The sequence below is a fragment of the Hyperoodon ampullatus genome (assembly GCF_949752795.1).
Source record: "Hyperoodon ampullatus genome assembly, chromosome: 3".
In the NCBI taxonomy this organism is placed as follows: domain Eukaryota; kingdom Metazoa; phylum Chordata; class Mammalia; order Artiodactyla; family Ziphiidae; genus Hyperoodon; species Hyperoodon ampullatus.
In genome coordinates this window covers 66,253,132-66,270,786 of record NC_136916.1, presented here as the reverse complement: position 1 = coordinate 66,270,786, position 17,655 = coordinate 66,253,132, and the positions used below count along the sequence as shown (strand labels likewise).

At 40.5% G+C, this 17,655-nt stretch overlaps 1 protein-coding gene across 2 annotated transcripts in view; it reads right to left on the bottom strand.

Annotated features, from left to right (window-relative positions):
* Positions 1–4,768: 4,768 nt before the first annotated feature.
* Positions 4,769–17,655, bottom strand: part of ETFA (electron transfer flavoprotein subunit alpha) — a gene marked incomplete at its 5' end in the record, with an annotated part of 87,233 nt that continues 74,346 nt past the window's right edge. For both annotated transcript variants that reach the window (XM_079699915.1, XM_079699916.1), the window contains 2 exons: positions 4,769–5,075; positions 16,189–16,269. In XM_079699915.1, coding sequence (XP_079556041.1) covers positions 5,037–5,075; positions 16,189–16,269 — 120 coding nt within the window. In that variant the 3' untranslated portion in view covers positions 4,769–5,036. The remainder of the gene's footprint in view (positions 5,076–16,188; positions 16,270–17,655) is intronic.

Sequence of the window (17,655 nt, the reverse complement as noted above, 5' to 3'; positions counted from 1 at the left end):
CCAGGGTACCTCTGAGACCATATCAGAACAAGGACAAGAACCCAAGGGTCCTGGTGACCAGCCCACTCAGTGCTCAGCCCTTCCTGTGGTCCCCAGGTCCCAGACCCCAATGTTCCCCGTGCAGGCCCCACGCTGGGAAGGGAAACAGCCCTCCAAGCTGGACCTGAGTACACAAAAAGGAAGCAGTAAGCTGCCTTTAACCACGTGACCAGTTGTGGTAGGCAAAGAAGGTGAAGCCCAGACAAGTAAAACCTCACCATGGCTTGATTGCTCACCAGTCGGGCACCAAAGAAAGTAAATGCCAGCTTCCTTCCCAATAAATTCCTAATTCCATCACACTTCCATGCTTCTAATGACAAGCTTGCTGTTTTGAGGCAGTGCAAACCAGAGGATCAAGTCCTGGAGAAGCTGGAAGATGGTGGGGGGGCAGCCTGGCACGGTGCAAAGGCCAAGCTCTCCAAACCTGGAGTCAGCTTAGGTTCCACATCTCAATTACTGCCTCTGCTCGGTTACCTCTCAGCCCATTTCTTCATCCAGAAAGTAGGGGTTGATGATACCCCCTTTGGGGATCACAGTATTAGAGAAGGATACACAATGCACCTAGTAGGTTCTTAACAAGTAACATTTGCCACAAGTCTGGTTTGTGTTCTACCTCTACCATCTGCTTTGTGCCTTGGGGCAAATCACCGCTCCTGAGACCCTGACTTCTTCACTGTTTCCTACCTTTTCCACCTCTTGGAGTAACTTACATGAAAGTGCTTTTATAAACCAAGGATTATCAACAACTCTTCTTCATTTGGGTTTCCCACAAAATATTTTTAAAACCCTAGGGCTATATGAATTGTGGCATTATATCCCCCTATATGGGCTTTTTTACAAGGTTATCAGTCAAGTCTCCTTTAGTTCAGCAACAGCTAACCAAATCCATCTGTTACAATCAATAGTGTTCTCCGGGTTTCCCAGCCTCTTCAGCACTTTTACGTGGACCAAAACAAAAACCCCTCTCACCCCCGTGAGAGATGGTGTGAAATGCAACCATATCCCTTTCAGAAAGACAGCAAAGAGAGCACTTATGGCTGAGGTTTCATTCAAAGCCCCCCAGCTCAGTACAGACACGCCCAGGCTCTGCCGGCAGCATGGCTCCCACTCTGTCCTGGGAGGAAGAGCCCCAGTCTCTGCCAGCCTCGCCCACAGCACCGGACCCATTTCCACAGTCTCAGGGGACCCATTCTGTACCCAAAGAGCTTTCAGCCAAACCCATCCGGGGCATAAGGCCAGAGGATTCCTGCAACAGCCTCCTAATCACTTCCATCTTCTCCTCCTCCCTCCATCAGTCCTGAACACACTGCCAGGTTATTTTATTCCTCTAGGTTATGTTATTCCTCCAGATCAGGTTACAGGCCTTCCTCTATATATGTCAATATCTCCCTGTTGCCGGGAGGGTGCTTCTTAAGACCTGTTCAGGTGGCAGGGCCTCAGGATGTCATATGCAGCTATTTGTGGAACATTCTGGATATACTGACATGTTTAATTCTAACATACAAACAAGGAACAGAACAACCAGCAGAGAGCATTTTTAAGGATTCAACACATGTCCACTAAACAAAAGCTGTGGAGGGTCAGTGGCTGCTGACCTCCTTAGTTAATATCTATTTGCTACCTGTTCATTCACTTTGGAATCTACTTATATTAAGACGACATAGCAGCAACCAAAGTTTTAGAAAAACGTATGCAAGAAAGACTTAGATTGGGGAATTCTATTATTTTTTTTCCCGTAAATCAGGAAAAGACCTTTCACAGTACCACCCCCGGCCCAGCTCCTGAAATGGCAGTATTCCTTGAGGGCAAAGTTTGAGAACCACTGACCAATAAGGAAAAAGGACAAACTCCTCAGCCTATCAGTCAATGTCCTCTGCAATCTGGCCTTAACTACCTACCACCCTCAACCCCTTTCCTGATGCCCTGTGTTTCCACCCGTCACTGCCTCAAGCATCCATGTGAGCCCTTATCTGTTCTACTTCTGCCCCACATGCTAATATTAACACCTCCACGCCCAAGGAATAACCACAGCTGGCCCACTGAGGGAGCTCTCCCAGAATGCGTTGACTACATGCTATCTGCTTTTCTAATCACTTGGGTCTCATCTTCCCTGGTAGCTGCAAATCTTGAGGGCAGGGGCTGTGCCTCTAACAGCTTGTATTCTCAGAGCCCAGGAGGAAGCTGTTCTCCCTGTCAGGACCACAAGCTACTTCAGGGCAGTGGCTGGGCCAGACTTCCAGGTGTTTGCTCCAGCATCCCACACAGCACAGCTCGCAGATGAACCAGGGAATATGCCCCATAGTACTGCTCAGAGACCGTGGGACCAGGGGCAAAGCTGGGTTCTGTACTTTCTCAACTACTGGAAAGCTGAGACCAGGGTCCTCACTAGGCCTCAGTCCATAGAGTAAGGAGTTGTTCGCTTGATCTAAATGGCCTCAAGGACCTACTCAGCTCTGCCCTCACAGGGCTGCCTTTCTACATGCTTACTTTTGCTCTCTCAGGGACTTCGGGTTCTAATTAACCAAATTCCCAGGGCTGTATGAGGTTAACCAAAGACCTCAAAAAACTAGGGAGAATAGAAAGCTACTTCTAACATCTTTCCCCACACTGCTTCCAGAGCTACTGCTCTGGGTCCTCAAGCCAGATGCAGGGGCAGTCATTTGGAACTGACAGCTTGGTTTCCAACAAAACATAAGGAGAAAAAGGGCACGTCAGATTGCATCTTCTGGCATATATGGTAGTTTTAACAATTTGCCCCCATCTCACACAACTGCCTTTTTAAGGTAAACTTTAAGTGGGCACTTAGAGGGGCTTCTGAGTTGAACAAATTCCTGCTGGAAAGACAAGCCCAAACACTGACTCTTCTCCTCAACTAGGATCCTGAGGATGTGCCCTGCCCACCCAGCACCAAGCACCGAGTGCCCTTTACCTGAGGTTACTGTGCAGCGACTCCCTGTTCCTTGAGCCGGTGAGGCAGAATCACATACTGGTGAAGTCACTGCTCTGAAGCCAAACTTCCTGGTTTCAAATCCTGGCTCTCATTTATAAGCTGTCTGAATTTGGGCAAGTTATATAACCTCTTTGTGCCTCAGCTTCCTCATCTGTAAAACAGGGATGATAATAATAGCATCTATCTTACAGGGTATTGTGAGGACTGAAGGGGTTTAATATATGTCAAGTGTTAGAATGGTGCCTGACATATAGTAAGCGTCATACTTAATGCTATTATGATAGTGATGAGTTGTACCCAGTAAATTAAGTGAGCAGCTGCTTAGAGCTCGGGCAGGGCAGTCATGATAGGAGGGAGCCAAAATGGAGAAAGACCAACCAGTTCAACCCTGAGGCTAGGAGCCACACAGAGATACCAGCTGGGATGGTCCTCCGTGAGCCAGCACACCCTATGTATACTGGGGGTACCTCTGCAGCCATCATCTTTGCTGTCTCTCCTCTCCCCCAGTTAGTGTCCAATAGGGATGAGGAGTAAACGGAGAAGGCAATGAGCAAGGTTAGCTTTCTTCGGAAGAGCCCCAAAGACAGCAACAAGATATGAGAACTACTTTTGCAAGGATGATTCAAACTATGTGGCCTTGGACAAGTCACTTTACCTCCTTCACTTCTTCTCTGTGCCTCAGTATCCCTATCTGCCCAAGAGGTGTGAACCTGATGATCATTCAGCTCTGCATTCTAGGATTCTACAGTTCTAGCAGAGCATCACTTTGATGCTCCTCTCATCTCATTAAAAGAAGGCAGAAATGCCAGTGTTTCACAGCAAGTGATTATGACACATCAAAAAGGGTTCAACTAGTCAGTCCCAGGCTGGCCACACAAAGGAACTGGCGGGCCCCTCTGCTCCCTCCACTTATGTATCACTAGTCACTTCCCATCTCTTCCCTGCCGTTTTCCTTGTCAACTACTATACCTTCTGCAGATTGGCTTCAGGGTGGCAGTTCTCTTCATTCAACTTGCCTACTGACTCCTGGCCCTTCTATGACCCCAGATACCTGCCCACGCCTTCCTGCAGGCTTGGCCAAAGCCTCACCAGCCTCTGTTCTATGGGCTGCACTCACACCAGCTTCTGGCCTCTTGCAACATTCTCAACCTCAGCCATGCCCTAGGGCAGCAGAGGGAGACTGCCAGAGCTCGCCACCCATGTGGCCAACTCACATGCCCGCTGCTTTCTAAGACAGCCCAAAGGAAGCCACCAGGAGGGCGAAAGAAAAGACAGAGCATTCTCTGAGCAGGACTTTAAACATTTACAATAATATCAAACTATCTGTTAGCATAAGAGGCCATACTGTCTCAAAGCAGCCCCTCCTTCTCCACTTCCCTCTCCTTTATAGACACTAAGTCCTATCAGCTGACAAAACCTTAAAATGAAATGGAAAATGAAATTAACTTCAGCCAACTAAATATATTCAGCAGGTTCAGGTTTAAGTCAGGTCTGCTTCTGTCACATTACCTGTGATTTTCGGAAGACTGGAATATATTTAAGATAATATCCATGCTTTGTGGCCATGCATTTTTAACTCTCAATTTGCCAATCTAGTTCCCTTATCTTAACAACCAGATTATGTTGATTAGGCTGGTGGCAACATTCACGTTTACAATTTTGCCTAAAACACAGAGCCTTCCATGAACAACACAGTCAAAGATAAAATAATAAATTAACTTTCACTCCTTTTTTTCAATTTTCTCTCTTCCTTTACAAAGACAGGAATATTTCTGGTAATAGTTTTAAAGCTGTGGAAAGGCTTTATTATATATTTTATTACAGAATTAGAAAATTTCAAAAAATAACTGTTTGGAACCACAAATAATTAAAAAGAAACATAATAATAACCCCATAAAAAAGCATTCTGGTGCCTGTTAGAATTTTTCCTCAAATTACAAAATGTAGCTCTCCACACTTTCCAATGATTGTTACGTTAGCCATGAATTTCTATGATTTCAGCTGAATATACTTTGTACAATTTTCCTTCTTAAGACATGGTCATGGCTCATTTTTTCTTCAATAGTTCTGTCATTTCAGGAACAACCTGCAAATTAAAAAAAAAAAAGTTATTAAGCAACTTGAGTCTTCATTGTGATATGGTCACAGCTTCTTAAGAAGTAAAAAGAGGCCAAAAGAAACAATGTGAATCACTACAGAGGTACAAAGTGCCCCCTTCTCTCCCCCACCCAGGAACTCCCTGTTCACCCACAGTCTCTCTTCCCATCCATGGGGAAACTATAAACCTTGGGAGGGAAAGGTCACCTGGGACACATGGCTGGCAGCGCCAAAGCCCACTCATGGCCTAGGAGCCTTTCTGATACAACCCCAAACCTCAGAAAGGCACCACAGAAAATAGGAAGTCCAACTTTTCTCTGTGCTGAGAATAGTGTATATTTTTTACCTTCATGTTTCCTAGCATTCTTCCTTCCCTCACTGCATTCCTGCCCTTCCTTCAAAGTCCACACCAGAGTCTCTTGCTTAGTCATGACTCCTGTCAACCTCCTCTAGTACTTGTTTTCTCATTGTTCATTCATTCATTCATTCATCATTCATTTAACAAACACTGTGGCTGTTGTTCCTCAGCACATGTTACCATCTTCTGGCACATAAAAATGAGCTGCATGCTGAACATTGCCCATCATCACTCTTTATTAAAATCAAGGCCTTGTGCTGATGCAGTGGCTGGTCAGCAGACACAGTAAGAAACCACAGTGAGGGAAACTGACCGAGTTGGCTCCCACCTTAAAAAGGATTAATTACTGACCCTTGGTCTTGGCAGTTTAGTGGCTGCAACTGGAGCTTTTGGTGTGGAGCTGCTTCGTAACAGCCTGGACAACAGAGGAGGGCTACATGTGGGGACTGCAGGGGAATGTCACACAGAGCCCACCTGAAAACTAGCTGAGCCACTCGTGTAAAATATCAATTACTCAGTCTTCCAAGGGGCTGTCGACTGCCCTAGCTCACAAAGATCCCAGCTGAACTCGCCACTGATGAATATAGCCTCTCAATTATTTAAGAGAGCTACATTTCCATTAGGTGGAAATAATGTGTTCGTACAAAATTTATTAAGGAAATTGTTGACATGTTGTTCCTTCCAAATGTCACTTTGTCTCCAGCCTATTAAAAGGCCCATGTTTACCATGGAGCCAGGAGGCATTAGCTCAGGGGCAGCATTAAGTGCTGGCACCACTTCTCCCAGCTTTTCTCGGTGGAGACCATGAGCTTATGCCAGTCACACAGATGACATGCTAAATGAGCTTCATGTGGGACCTATGTGTTTCATGAAAAACAGGCTAGAGCCCAACTTCTTTTAAATAAAACATTAATTTGGTTTAGAACACAGTTTTTAAAAACCTTACAGAATGTCCCCCTGCCACACTCCCCAAAAAAGAGTCGAAGGGTCTTTCTCTCTCGATCCTCTACATCCTTTTTATTAGATCAACCTCAGACTTTCCAAGCATACCACACAATGCCTTAGTTAGGAAAAAGAACATGTCAACTCAGTTTACTGAGTATCTGATGGTCTTAGCACACTAAAAGATCTGGATTCTTATTTTTATTCTATTTTAGATACTGCAGAGGCAGCTCCCTATTCAGTAAGACCAAATGAGAGTGAATTTATGTTTAAAATACGATAATCTACTGATATAAGTCACAGCACAACTATATTTCACTCATTTACCTAGTATTTCCTCAGGATAAGCACTATGGGAGATAAAGAAGTTCAGGCCTGATTCCTGGCCATGAGGAGTTCCACTCACTATTTGGAGCCAGAGGCCTATGAACAACCCAATTAGAAATGTGCTCATCTTCCACTGTAATGTAAGAGGATGAGAAGAACAGCACTAAAAGCTCCAAATTCAGGAGTCCTGAGGAAAGTTGAGACTGGTGCAGACTAAGAAAAATCAGGACATTACCATGGAGAAGAAAAAGATACTGAGCAAAAAAATGAGGCAAACAGAGATAAACATTGCAGGTTCCAGAGACAGTAAAGGGATTAGAACGACCCCAGTGAATGACTACGCTGGGAAGAGGTGAAAAAGGTTTAAAAAGACAGGAGGTATGCCAAATCTAATCAATGGGAACACAATAGTCTCTCCAATGGAGATGGACAACTGGATATCCACACATACAAAAGAATGATGTTGGACTGGACCTTCACCTCACACCATATACAAAAATTAATTCAACATGGATCCACAACCTAATTATAAGAGCGAAAACCATAAGACTCTTGGATCATGACAACAGATTCTTAGATATGACATCCAAAACAAAAGCAACAAAAGAAAAAAATAGATGAACTGGCCTTTATCAAAATTAAAACCTTTTGTCATCAAAGGACATTATCAAGAAAGTGAAAAGACAACTTACAAAATGGGAGAAAATATTTAGAAATCATATGTCTGGCAAGGGTTTAACATCCAGAATATATGAAGAAATCTTACAACTCAACAACAAAAAGACAAACAATTTAATTAAAAAATGGACAAAGGACTTGGATGAACATTTCTCTAAAGAAGATATACAAATGGCCAAAAAGCACACATAAAAAATGCTCAATATCACTGGTCATCGGAAAAATGCAAATCAAAACCACAATGAGATACCACTTCACAACCATTAGGATGGCTATAATAAAAGACAATAACAAGTGTAAGCCAGTGTATGGAGAAACTGGGGCCCTTGTTTATTATTTGGTAGGAACGTAAAATGAGGTAGCCACTTTGTAAAACAGTCTGACAGTTCTTCAAAATGTTAAACATAGAGTTATAAAGTAAACCAGCAATTCCATTCCTAGATATATATCCAAACAAGATGAATCAGTGCACAAAAACTCATACATGAATGCTCATGGCAGCATTATTTACAACAGACAAAATGTGGAAACAACTCAAAAGTCTATCAACTGATGAATGGATAAACAGATTGTGGCATATCCATATGATGGCTATTACTTGGCAATAAAAAGGAATAAAGTGCTGATACATGCTACATCATGGTGAACCTTTAAAACATTATGCTAAGAAGCCAGCCACAAAAGACCATATATTACATGATTCTATATCCAAGACTGGCAAATCTACAGAGACACAAAGATTAGTTGTTGCCAGGGGCCGGGGAGAATGTGAATAGGGAGTGGCTGCTAATGGGTATGGGGTTTCTGCTCAGTGTGATGAAGATGTTCCAGAATTAGACAGTAGTGATGGCTGCATAACTTTGTGAATATATTAAAAAAAAACCCCACTGAACTGTACATTTTAAAAGCATAAATTTTACAGTATATGAATTACATCTCAGTAAAGTTATTGAGAAAAAAACAAAGACCCCAAACTACCAGTCAGGTGGTGCCCTCTGCCCTATCACTCTAACTCTGATTATGATATTTACCATTTATTAAGCACCTACTATGTAAATGTATGGTAGGAAATACAATCAGGTAGGCTAATATTTAACACAGACTATACTAGGTGTAGTATAATCTCATTTAATTCTCATTACAAGGTAGTATAATACTTATATTATCTATGAGAAAGCTTATATTCAGAGAGATTAAATAACTTGGCTAAGATAATTTAATTAGTATGTGCCTAAGACAGAATATGAAACAAAGCTCATAATTACCATACAATGTTATTTCTGTCATATGAAGAAAAAAAAAAAAAACTTGTCCTAACTCATATGATTGTTGAAGGGTAAAGTGAAAGGATGAATATAAGAAAATAAAATGTTATGCATATATATTTTTACTCCAGACATGATGAAATTTGGTGGACACAGTGTCCCTTAGAGAATTATTAGTCTAATAGCTATATACACTTGTTATGTGTGATACAGTTTGAAATTTTTAATTTTTAAACAAAAATTTGATCTAAAAAATCCCTTCTATACAGCTATTATTTGACTTATGATGTTATTTTAAGATCATAATCCCAAATAGATAATAATTTTCATTCATCATTTGCATACTTGTATTTTTAAAGTTGTTATACCTTTAAATATTTGATAGAGAGGGTGGCTCCAGTGAGAAGTATATTCCCTGAGCCACCCTGTTTCTTCTTCTGTCAGAATTACTATAATATTCATCTGGAATCATTCTGATTTCAACTGAGAAAACAATTTGATTTCTGTCTAGTTCTGCCTTGGCTGCTAGTCTGTCAAAGATGTGGTTCTATTTACTGCAACTTATCTAAGGTACAGGAGTAGCAGTGAACCACCCAGCTGTGGTACCTGATGAGCTGGAAAGGCAGAGTGATGAGAAAATGAACAGAATCAGGAGCCTGGCTTAGTTGTGCCAATAACTTGCTGAGCAGCTTCCCCAAATCACATCTCTCTGGGATACAGACAACTGAAGAAGAACACACCCTGCATGTTACTCATATAGTAATAGATGGGAGGCTGCAACTCAAGCAGAATTTTTAGTATCTTCTTTACTAGTTTTTCCCCAAACTGCATTTTTAAGGACTGATTAACTTTCTCACTTTGTATTAATCAAAGGCATATATAACTGTACTTCAGAACTTCTGAGCAGCATGAGATAGACACTACTGTAATTTTAGCTAAAGGCAAATAAAAATTATGTCTTACTCCAAATAGTCTCCCTATAGTCAAATGTGGACTTCTTAAGGGATGGAAGATGATACTCCAAGCAAATGGCAGCGAAAAGAAAGTGTAGCTACACTCATATCAGACAAAAAGACTTCAAGACAAAAAAAATAACAAGAGACAAATTGGACAATGTATAATGAAAAAGGGACAGTTCCTAAGAAGACACAACTTATTAACATATATGCACCTAACAGAGGAGCACCAAAATATATAAAACAACTATTGGGCTTCCCTGGTGGCGCAGTGGTTGAGAGTCCGCCTGCCAATGCAGGGGACACGGGTTCGTGCCCCGGTCCGGGAAGATCCCACATGCCACGGAGCGGCTGGGCCCGTGAGCCATGGCCGCTGAGCCTGCGCGTCCGGGGCCTGTGCTCCGCAACGGGAGAGGCCACAACAGTGAGAGGCCCGCGTACCGCAAAATAAATAAATAAATAAATAAATAAATAAAAAATAAAACAACTATTAACAGACCTACAGGGAGAAATTGACAGCATCACAGTAATAGTAGGAGATCCTACTTACATCAACCAATAGATAATTCAGACAGAAAGTCAATAAGGAAAGAGCAGCCTTAAATGAAACGTCAGGTCTGATTTGATAGATTTGTACAGAACAGGCCATCCAAATGCAGCAGAATACACATTCTTCTCAAGTGCACATGGAGTTTTCTCAAGGATAGACCATATGTTGGGACACAAAACAACTCTCAATACATTTAAGAAGACTGAAATCATATCAAGCATCTTTTCTGATCATAATGGTATGAATCTAGAAATCCACTACAAGAAGAAAGCTAGAAAAAATCATAAAAATGTGGAGAATGAATAACATGCTACTGCACAACTGTTGGGCCAATGAGGAAATCAAAGGAGAAATAAAAAATTACCTGAAGACAAAAGAAAATGAAAATATGACATACCCAAATCTATGGGATGGAGCAAAAGCAGTACTGAGAGGGAAGCTTATAGCAACACAGGCCTACTTCAAGAAACAAGAAAAATCTCAAATAAACAATCTACTCTCACACCTAAAGGAACCAGAAAAAGAACAAACAAAGCCCAAAGTCAGTAGAAGAAAGGAAATAATAAAGATCAGAGCAGAAATAAATGAAATAGAGACTAAAAGATGATAGAGAAGATCAGTGAAACTAAGAGCTGATTCTTTGAAAAGATAAACAAAATTGACAAACTATTAGCTAGACTCACCAAGAAAAAAAGGCTCTGATAAATAAAATCAACAAAAGAGGAGAAATAACAATGGGTACCACAGAAATACAAAGGATTATAAGAGAATATTATGAACAGCTATACGCCAACCAACTGGACAACCTAGAAGAAATGGACAAATTCTTAGAATCATACTACTTTTCAAGACTAAATCATGAAAAATAGAGAATGTGAATAGACCAGTCACTAGTACAGAGACTGAAACAGTAATAAAAAACTCCCCAGAAAACAAAAGTTCAGAACCAGATGGCCTCACAGGTGAATTCTACTAAATATTCAAAGAAGATTTAATACCCACCCTTCTCAGACTATTCCAAAAAACTGAAGAGGGAACGTTTCCTAACTCATTTTATGAGGCCAACATCATCCTGATACCAAACCCAGACAAAGACAACACAAAAAAAGAAAATTACAGACCAATCTCTCTGATGAATATAGATGAAAAAATCCTCAACAAAGTATTAGCAAACCAAATACAACAGTACATTAGAAGGATAACACACCATGATCAAGTGAGATTTATTCCAGGAATGCAAGGATGGTTCAACATCTGCAAATCAATTAACGTGACACACAACATTAACAAAATGAAGGACAAAAACCATATGATCATCTCAACAGATGCAGAAAAAGCACTTGACAAGATTCAACATCCATTTATGGTAAAATCTCTCAATAAAGTGGGTGCAGAAAGAATGTACTTCAACATAATAAAGGTCATATGTATCAAACCCACTAACATCACACTCAGTGGTGAAAAACCAAGTTATCCCTCTAAAATCAGGAACAAGAAAAGGATGCCCACTCTCACCACTCTTATTCAACATAGTACTGGAAGTCCTAGCCAGAGCATTTAGGCAAGAAAAAGAAATAAAAGGCATCCAAATTGGAAAGGAAGAAGTAAAAATGTCACTGTTTGTGGATGACATAATTTGATATATGGAAAACCCTAAAGATTCCACCAAAAAACTATTAGAAGTAATAAATGAATACAGCAAAGCTTCAGGGTACAAAATCAACATACAAAAATCTGCTGCATTTCTACATACTGTCAATGAACTAGCAGAGAGAGAAATTAAGACAGCAATTCTGTTTACAATCACAACAAAAAGTATAAAATGCCCAGTAATATATTTAACCAAGGAAGTGAAAGACCTGTACAATGAAAACTGTAAGACATTGTTGAAAGAAACTGAAGAAGACATAAATAAATGAAAAGATATTCCATGCTCATAGACTGCAAGAATTAACATTGTTAAAATGTTGATACTGCCCAAAGCAATCTACAAATTCAATGCAATCCCTATCAAAATCCCAAGGACATTTTTCACAGAAATAGAACAAAACATTCTAAAGTTAACATGGAACATAAAAGCCCCCCAAAAACCAAAGCAATCCTGAGGAAAAAGAACAAAGCTGGAGGTATCCCATGCTCTGATTTCAAACTATATAACAAAGCCATAGTAATCAAAACAGCATGGTATTGGCACAAAAACATACACAGATCAGTGGAAGAGAACAGAGAGCCCAGAAATAAACCCACACATATATAGAAAATTAATTTACAATGAAGGAACAAAGAACATACAATGGAGAAAGAATAGTCTCTTCAATAAATGGTGCTGGGAAAACTGGACAGCCACAGGGAAAAAAATAAAAATAGACCATGCCCCACACAAAAATCAATTCAAAATGGATCAAAGACTTGAATGTAAGACCTGAAACCATAGTACTCCTAGAAGAAAACATAGGCAGTATGCTCTTTGATATTAGTCTTAGCAACATCTTTCCAGATATGTCTCCACAGGCAAGGCAAACAAAAGCAAAAAATAAACAAATGGCAAACTAAAAAGCTTCTGCATGACAAAGGAAATCATTGATAAAATGGAAAGACAACCTATGAAACAAGAGAAGATATCTGCAAATCATATACCCAATAAGGGGTTAATATCCAAAATACGTAAAGAGCTCATACACCTCAACAACAACAAAACAAACACCCTGATTAAAAAATGGGCCTAGGAGTTGAATAGACATTTTTCCAAAGAAGACATATGGATGGCCAACAGGCACATGAAAAGATGTTCAACATCACTAATTATTAGGGACTTGCAAATCAAAACCTCATTTCTGTTAGAATGACTATTATCAAAAAGGCAAGAAATAACAAGTGTTGGTGAGGAAGTGGAGAAAAGGGAACCCTCCTGCACTGCTGGTGGGAATGTAAATTGGTGCAGCAACTATGGAAAAAAGTATGGAGATTCCCCAAAAAATGAAGAATAGAACTACCACGTGAACCAGCTATCCCACTCCTGGGTATTTATCCGAAGAATACAAAAACACTAACTTGAAAAGATATACGGGTATTTAAAATGACCCATATACAAGGACCTACTGCATTGCACAGGGAACTCTGCTCAATGTTATGTGGCAGCCTGGATGGGAGGGAACTTTGGGGGAGAATGGATACATGCATATGTATGGCTGAGTTGCTTTGCTGTGCACCTGAAACTATCACAACATTGTTAATCGGCTATACTCCAATATAAAACAAAAAGTTTTTAAAAATTTTAAAAAAAGAAAAGATATATGGGGAATCCTGGGTTCACTGCAGTATACAACAGCCAAGATAGGGAAAACAGTTTACAACAGCCAAGACAGGGAAACAACCTAAGTGGCCATCAAACAGTGAATGGATAAAGAAGATGTGTATACATATACAATGGGATACTATTCATCCATAAAAAAAGATGAAATCTTGCCATTTGTGACAACACGGACGGACCTTGACAGTATACTGCTAAGGAAATAAATCAGAAGGAGAAAGACAATTTCACTCATGTGGAATATAACCCCCCTCCCCACCAAAACAAAGTAAATGAACACACCAAATAAAAACAAACACGTAGAATCAGAGAACAGAATAGTGGTTACCAGAGGGGAAGGGGCTTGGGGGAGGGTGCAATGAGTAAAGGGGATCAATGGTATGGTGATAGGTGGAAACTAGATTTCTGGTGGTCAGCATGCTGTAGGGTATACAGAAGTAGAAATATAATGTTGTACACATGAAACTTATATAATGTTATAAAACTATGTTATCTCAATAAAAAAATTTTTCAAAAAATTTTTTAATGTGTGCTTAAAATACCAAAAATAGCTTGAGAATCTCAGGTTGGAAATCAGCTGACTGGATGATCTTTGAGGTCCCTTTCCACTTTTACTGTCCTAGGACTCTCAAATGAGATATTTCTTTGATCATGTGCATGCGCATAAACACACACACACATACAATATAGATACATACACTCTCTCATGTTAAACCTGGGAGCTGCCCTTAATGCAAGAGGCACAATGTGTGGGACACCACTGCATCTATCATTGCTACAAAGATAGCAATGATATCCTGCCTTGAGGCAGGAGCATCTTTGTAGCAATGATAGATGCAATGGTATCCCACACAGTATGAACATCACAAATTTCCGACTGTCTAACACTTCATTCTTTTATCCAGTAAGCCCCGCATGTGAGTAGCAATACACAGTACACAAGCAGACAGAATAACATAACTTAAAATAAACAAAATTACTTATAGATTTACTCAAATATTCTCTTGAGGAAAAATAAAAGGTAACTACAGTAGATGCCTGTCTGCAAACATATCAACAAGATACATGGTTAAGGTTCAGAAAGTGCTTGCTTTCATTTTTAAAGTAAAAGGTCTTTATCCCTTTACCTGTATCTCACTGGAACTAAATGCTTTCTACTTGAACAAAGGTATTATTATACAGAAATACAAAAACATTTATCTTTTTCATACTAACTTTTCCTCCCACTGGGATATCTTGGTCTAATGACTGCCACTACTGTTTGTTCTTACATAGTTGGGCCAGGTCACAGGAGCAGCTAACCTACCTAGACCCTAAATTTCAGATACAGAACCCCAGGATCACAGAAGAGGGGGTGTATTTTTCCTATGCAATATACAGACTCTTTTGGGAGGGGGGGTTCCATGGGGAAAGCTGCCCTATGCTGACCCAGGACAATAGCCCCAATTCTAGTCTCTCCATGAAGTCTGGACCATTACTGAATAATTCTGAGCATTTGAAGGACCCATCTTTCATTGAGCATGAACATACACTTCAAAATACAGATGTGCTCTCAAAGTGCACTCATTAGTTCATCTGGATCATAAACAGTGCTGGAGAAGCCATGGTAATGGGCCAATCCTCTTGCTGGGGAGACCACCCCTGGCTCTGATCTCAGGTTGCAGCCTCTCCATTAAGGCCCACAGTAGCTCATTATACTTCTATGCGAGGGGTTCCGCACTCCAGTAAATCCAGGATTGGATGCTACTTTCAGAGCCTCAATTCCTGCATGAGTGATTTCTGCACAAGGTAACCTGGAAGCTAGTAGACAGGCCCTGAGGGACAAAAAGAGGCCAGGCCATGCATAAGCTATGACCTTTAAATGTGGCCAAATGAATATCAGGTGCTCAACAATATCACTAAAGTAATTCTCTCACGGAGAGGGCAAATATAGGGGTGGTAGCAGGGTAGAAAGAACACTCAAAAAAACGAAGAGTGTGAGGAGTGGGAAATAAGTGTCCTTCTCTACAGCTGTCACTGTTAGGAAGGCCTTTGACTCTCAAACACAGCAAGCAGAGCATACTTGCTGAGTAGATAAAGTGGACTTGAGTGCCCACTCATCCCATGAAAAGCTATAGTATCACTAGTAAATCTCTGAATGAGGGGTTATGATGTGAATTTCTTTAAGGTACCTGGTAAATATGGTTCTAGGTTATAATTACTCGAGTCATTTCACACTGTATACTAACTTGGCATATGAGATGCCAAGAGTCATGTGGATGTTTGAAAGACAATATGGACTTCTTTTTTTTTTTTTTGCGGTACGCGGGCCTCTCACTGTTGTGGCCTCTCCCGTTGCGGAGCACAGGCTCCAGATGCGCAGGCCCAGCGGCCATGGCTCACGGGCCCAGCTGCTCCGTGGCATGTGGGATCTTCCCAGACCGGGGCACGAACCCATGTCCCCTGCATCGGCAGGCGGACTCTCAACCACTGCGCCACCAGGGAAGCCCTGGACTTCTTAAAAGGAAAGTTATAATGCTCTATATAAACATCATATATTAAGCAGAACAACTCTTCACTTTAAGTAGTTCAAAATTGCGTATATTAATATATACATACACAGACACAGATACACAAATACACAATGTTTTCCTATAATAGCTTCCTCCCTGACCAACTCCTGGAGGTTGTTGGATGACAACATAGATAACAGCCGTCACTCTCAAGGCCAGCTTACCTTAAATAAATCTGCAACTATTCCATAATCTGCCACTTGAAAAATTGGAGCTTCTGGGTCTTTGTTAATAGCCACAATTGTCTGTGAAACAAAAAGAAAGAGTTTGGCCTTTATAAGAAAACATACCACACAGACTGATGGTTCTATTCTAACTTCCCTAACAACAAATTTGTATTCTTAAAAATGTCTACCAAATAAGATTAGTTTGATTAATTTATGCCAATTGTAAGTTTAGAAATTTCTGGATTGGAACATAACAAGGTTATCTCCCACCCCCACCACTAGCCCACTGCAGTATTAAAAAGGTTTTAAATCATTATTTTTTAAAGTTGTTTTTTTACTTATGAAAAAAAATGTTTTAGGTAAGTAATAAATCAGAGGAGAGGATTCTGGGAAGATAGCCAAGTAGGAAGCATTGGGAATCTGTCTCCTCATCTACACTACAACTGAACTGGCAGAATCTCTCTAATGTAACCATTTTGGAACTTTGGAATCTATTAAAGGTTTGTAACTTCCAGGGGAAGACTTGCATGGTAAACTGTAGCTCTTAGGAAAACAGTTGCTACCCACCCCCCAACTCCCAGCCCTAGTGGCAGGCAGCTGTGCACATGTTCCTGGGGCAACTTTCACACAGCTTACAGGAGCCAGAGTGGGCAAAAAGGACCCTGTTCTCCAAATATTGAGGATTTGTGCTTTGGTCATGGAATGCTGCTTCTGATCACAAAGGTGCAAAGAGGACAGTGGCTACTGCTGTTGTACCTTAACCATTATTGTTCATGCCTTCCCCCTCCAGTCAAAGTTATTTCCAGGAGATTTAAAGGATCAGTGCTCTTCATTTTTCTCTTTTTCCCCTTTTGGGAGCCAGACATTAAAGCCTAGGACATTCAAAAGCAAATGTCTATCAGGAGAAAACTACAAAGTGACCACACATGCCCAGGGAAAGGCACAGGCTCTGAAAAGACCCAAGAAGACAGTAAGTTTATACCTCAGGTAAATACTTGGCACAGAGACAGCCTACAACAATCAAAAAAACAAGAACAATAATATGCAAAAACAATGACAAAAAACCCAGCAAACCTGGAGAAAAAGGAGAACCTGATTTCCAGAGACACCACATTATTAGATTCAAGCGTCCAGTTTTCAACAAAAAAATCACGAGGCATACAAAGAAACAAAAAAGTATGGCCCATTCAAAGGAAAAAAAAAATCAACAGAAACTGTTCCTGAAAAAGACCTGATGGCAGATCTACTAGACAAAGACTTTAAAACAGTCATCTTACAGATGCTAAAAGAACTAAAGGAAGATGAGGAGAAGGTCAAGAAAACAATGTGTGAACAAAATGGAAATAGTGATAAAGAGAAAACCCAAAAAGAAACCAAAAAGGCATTCTGGAACTGAAATGTACAAAAACTGAAATGAAAAATTCACTAGAGGGATCCAAAGGCAGACTTGAGCATGCAGGAGAA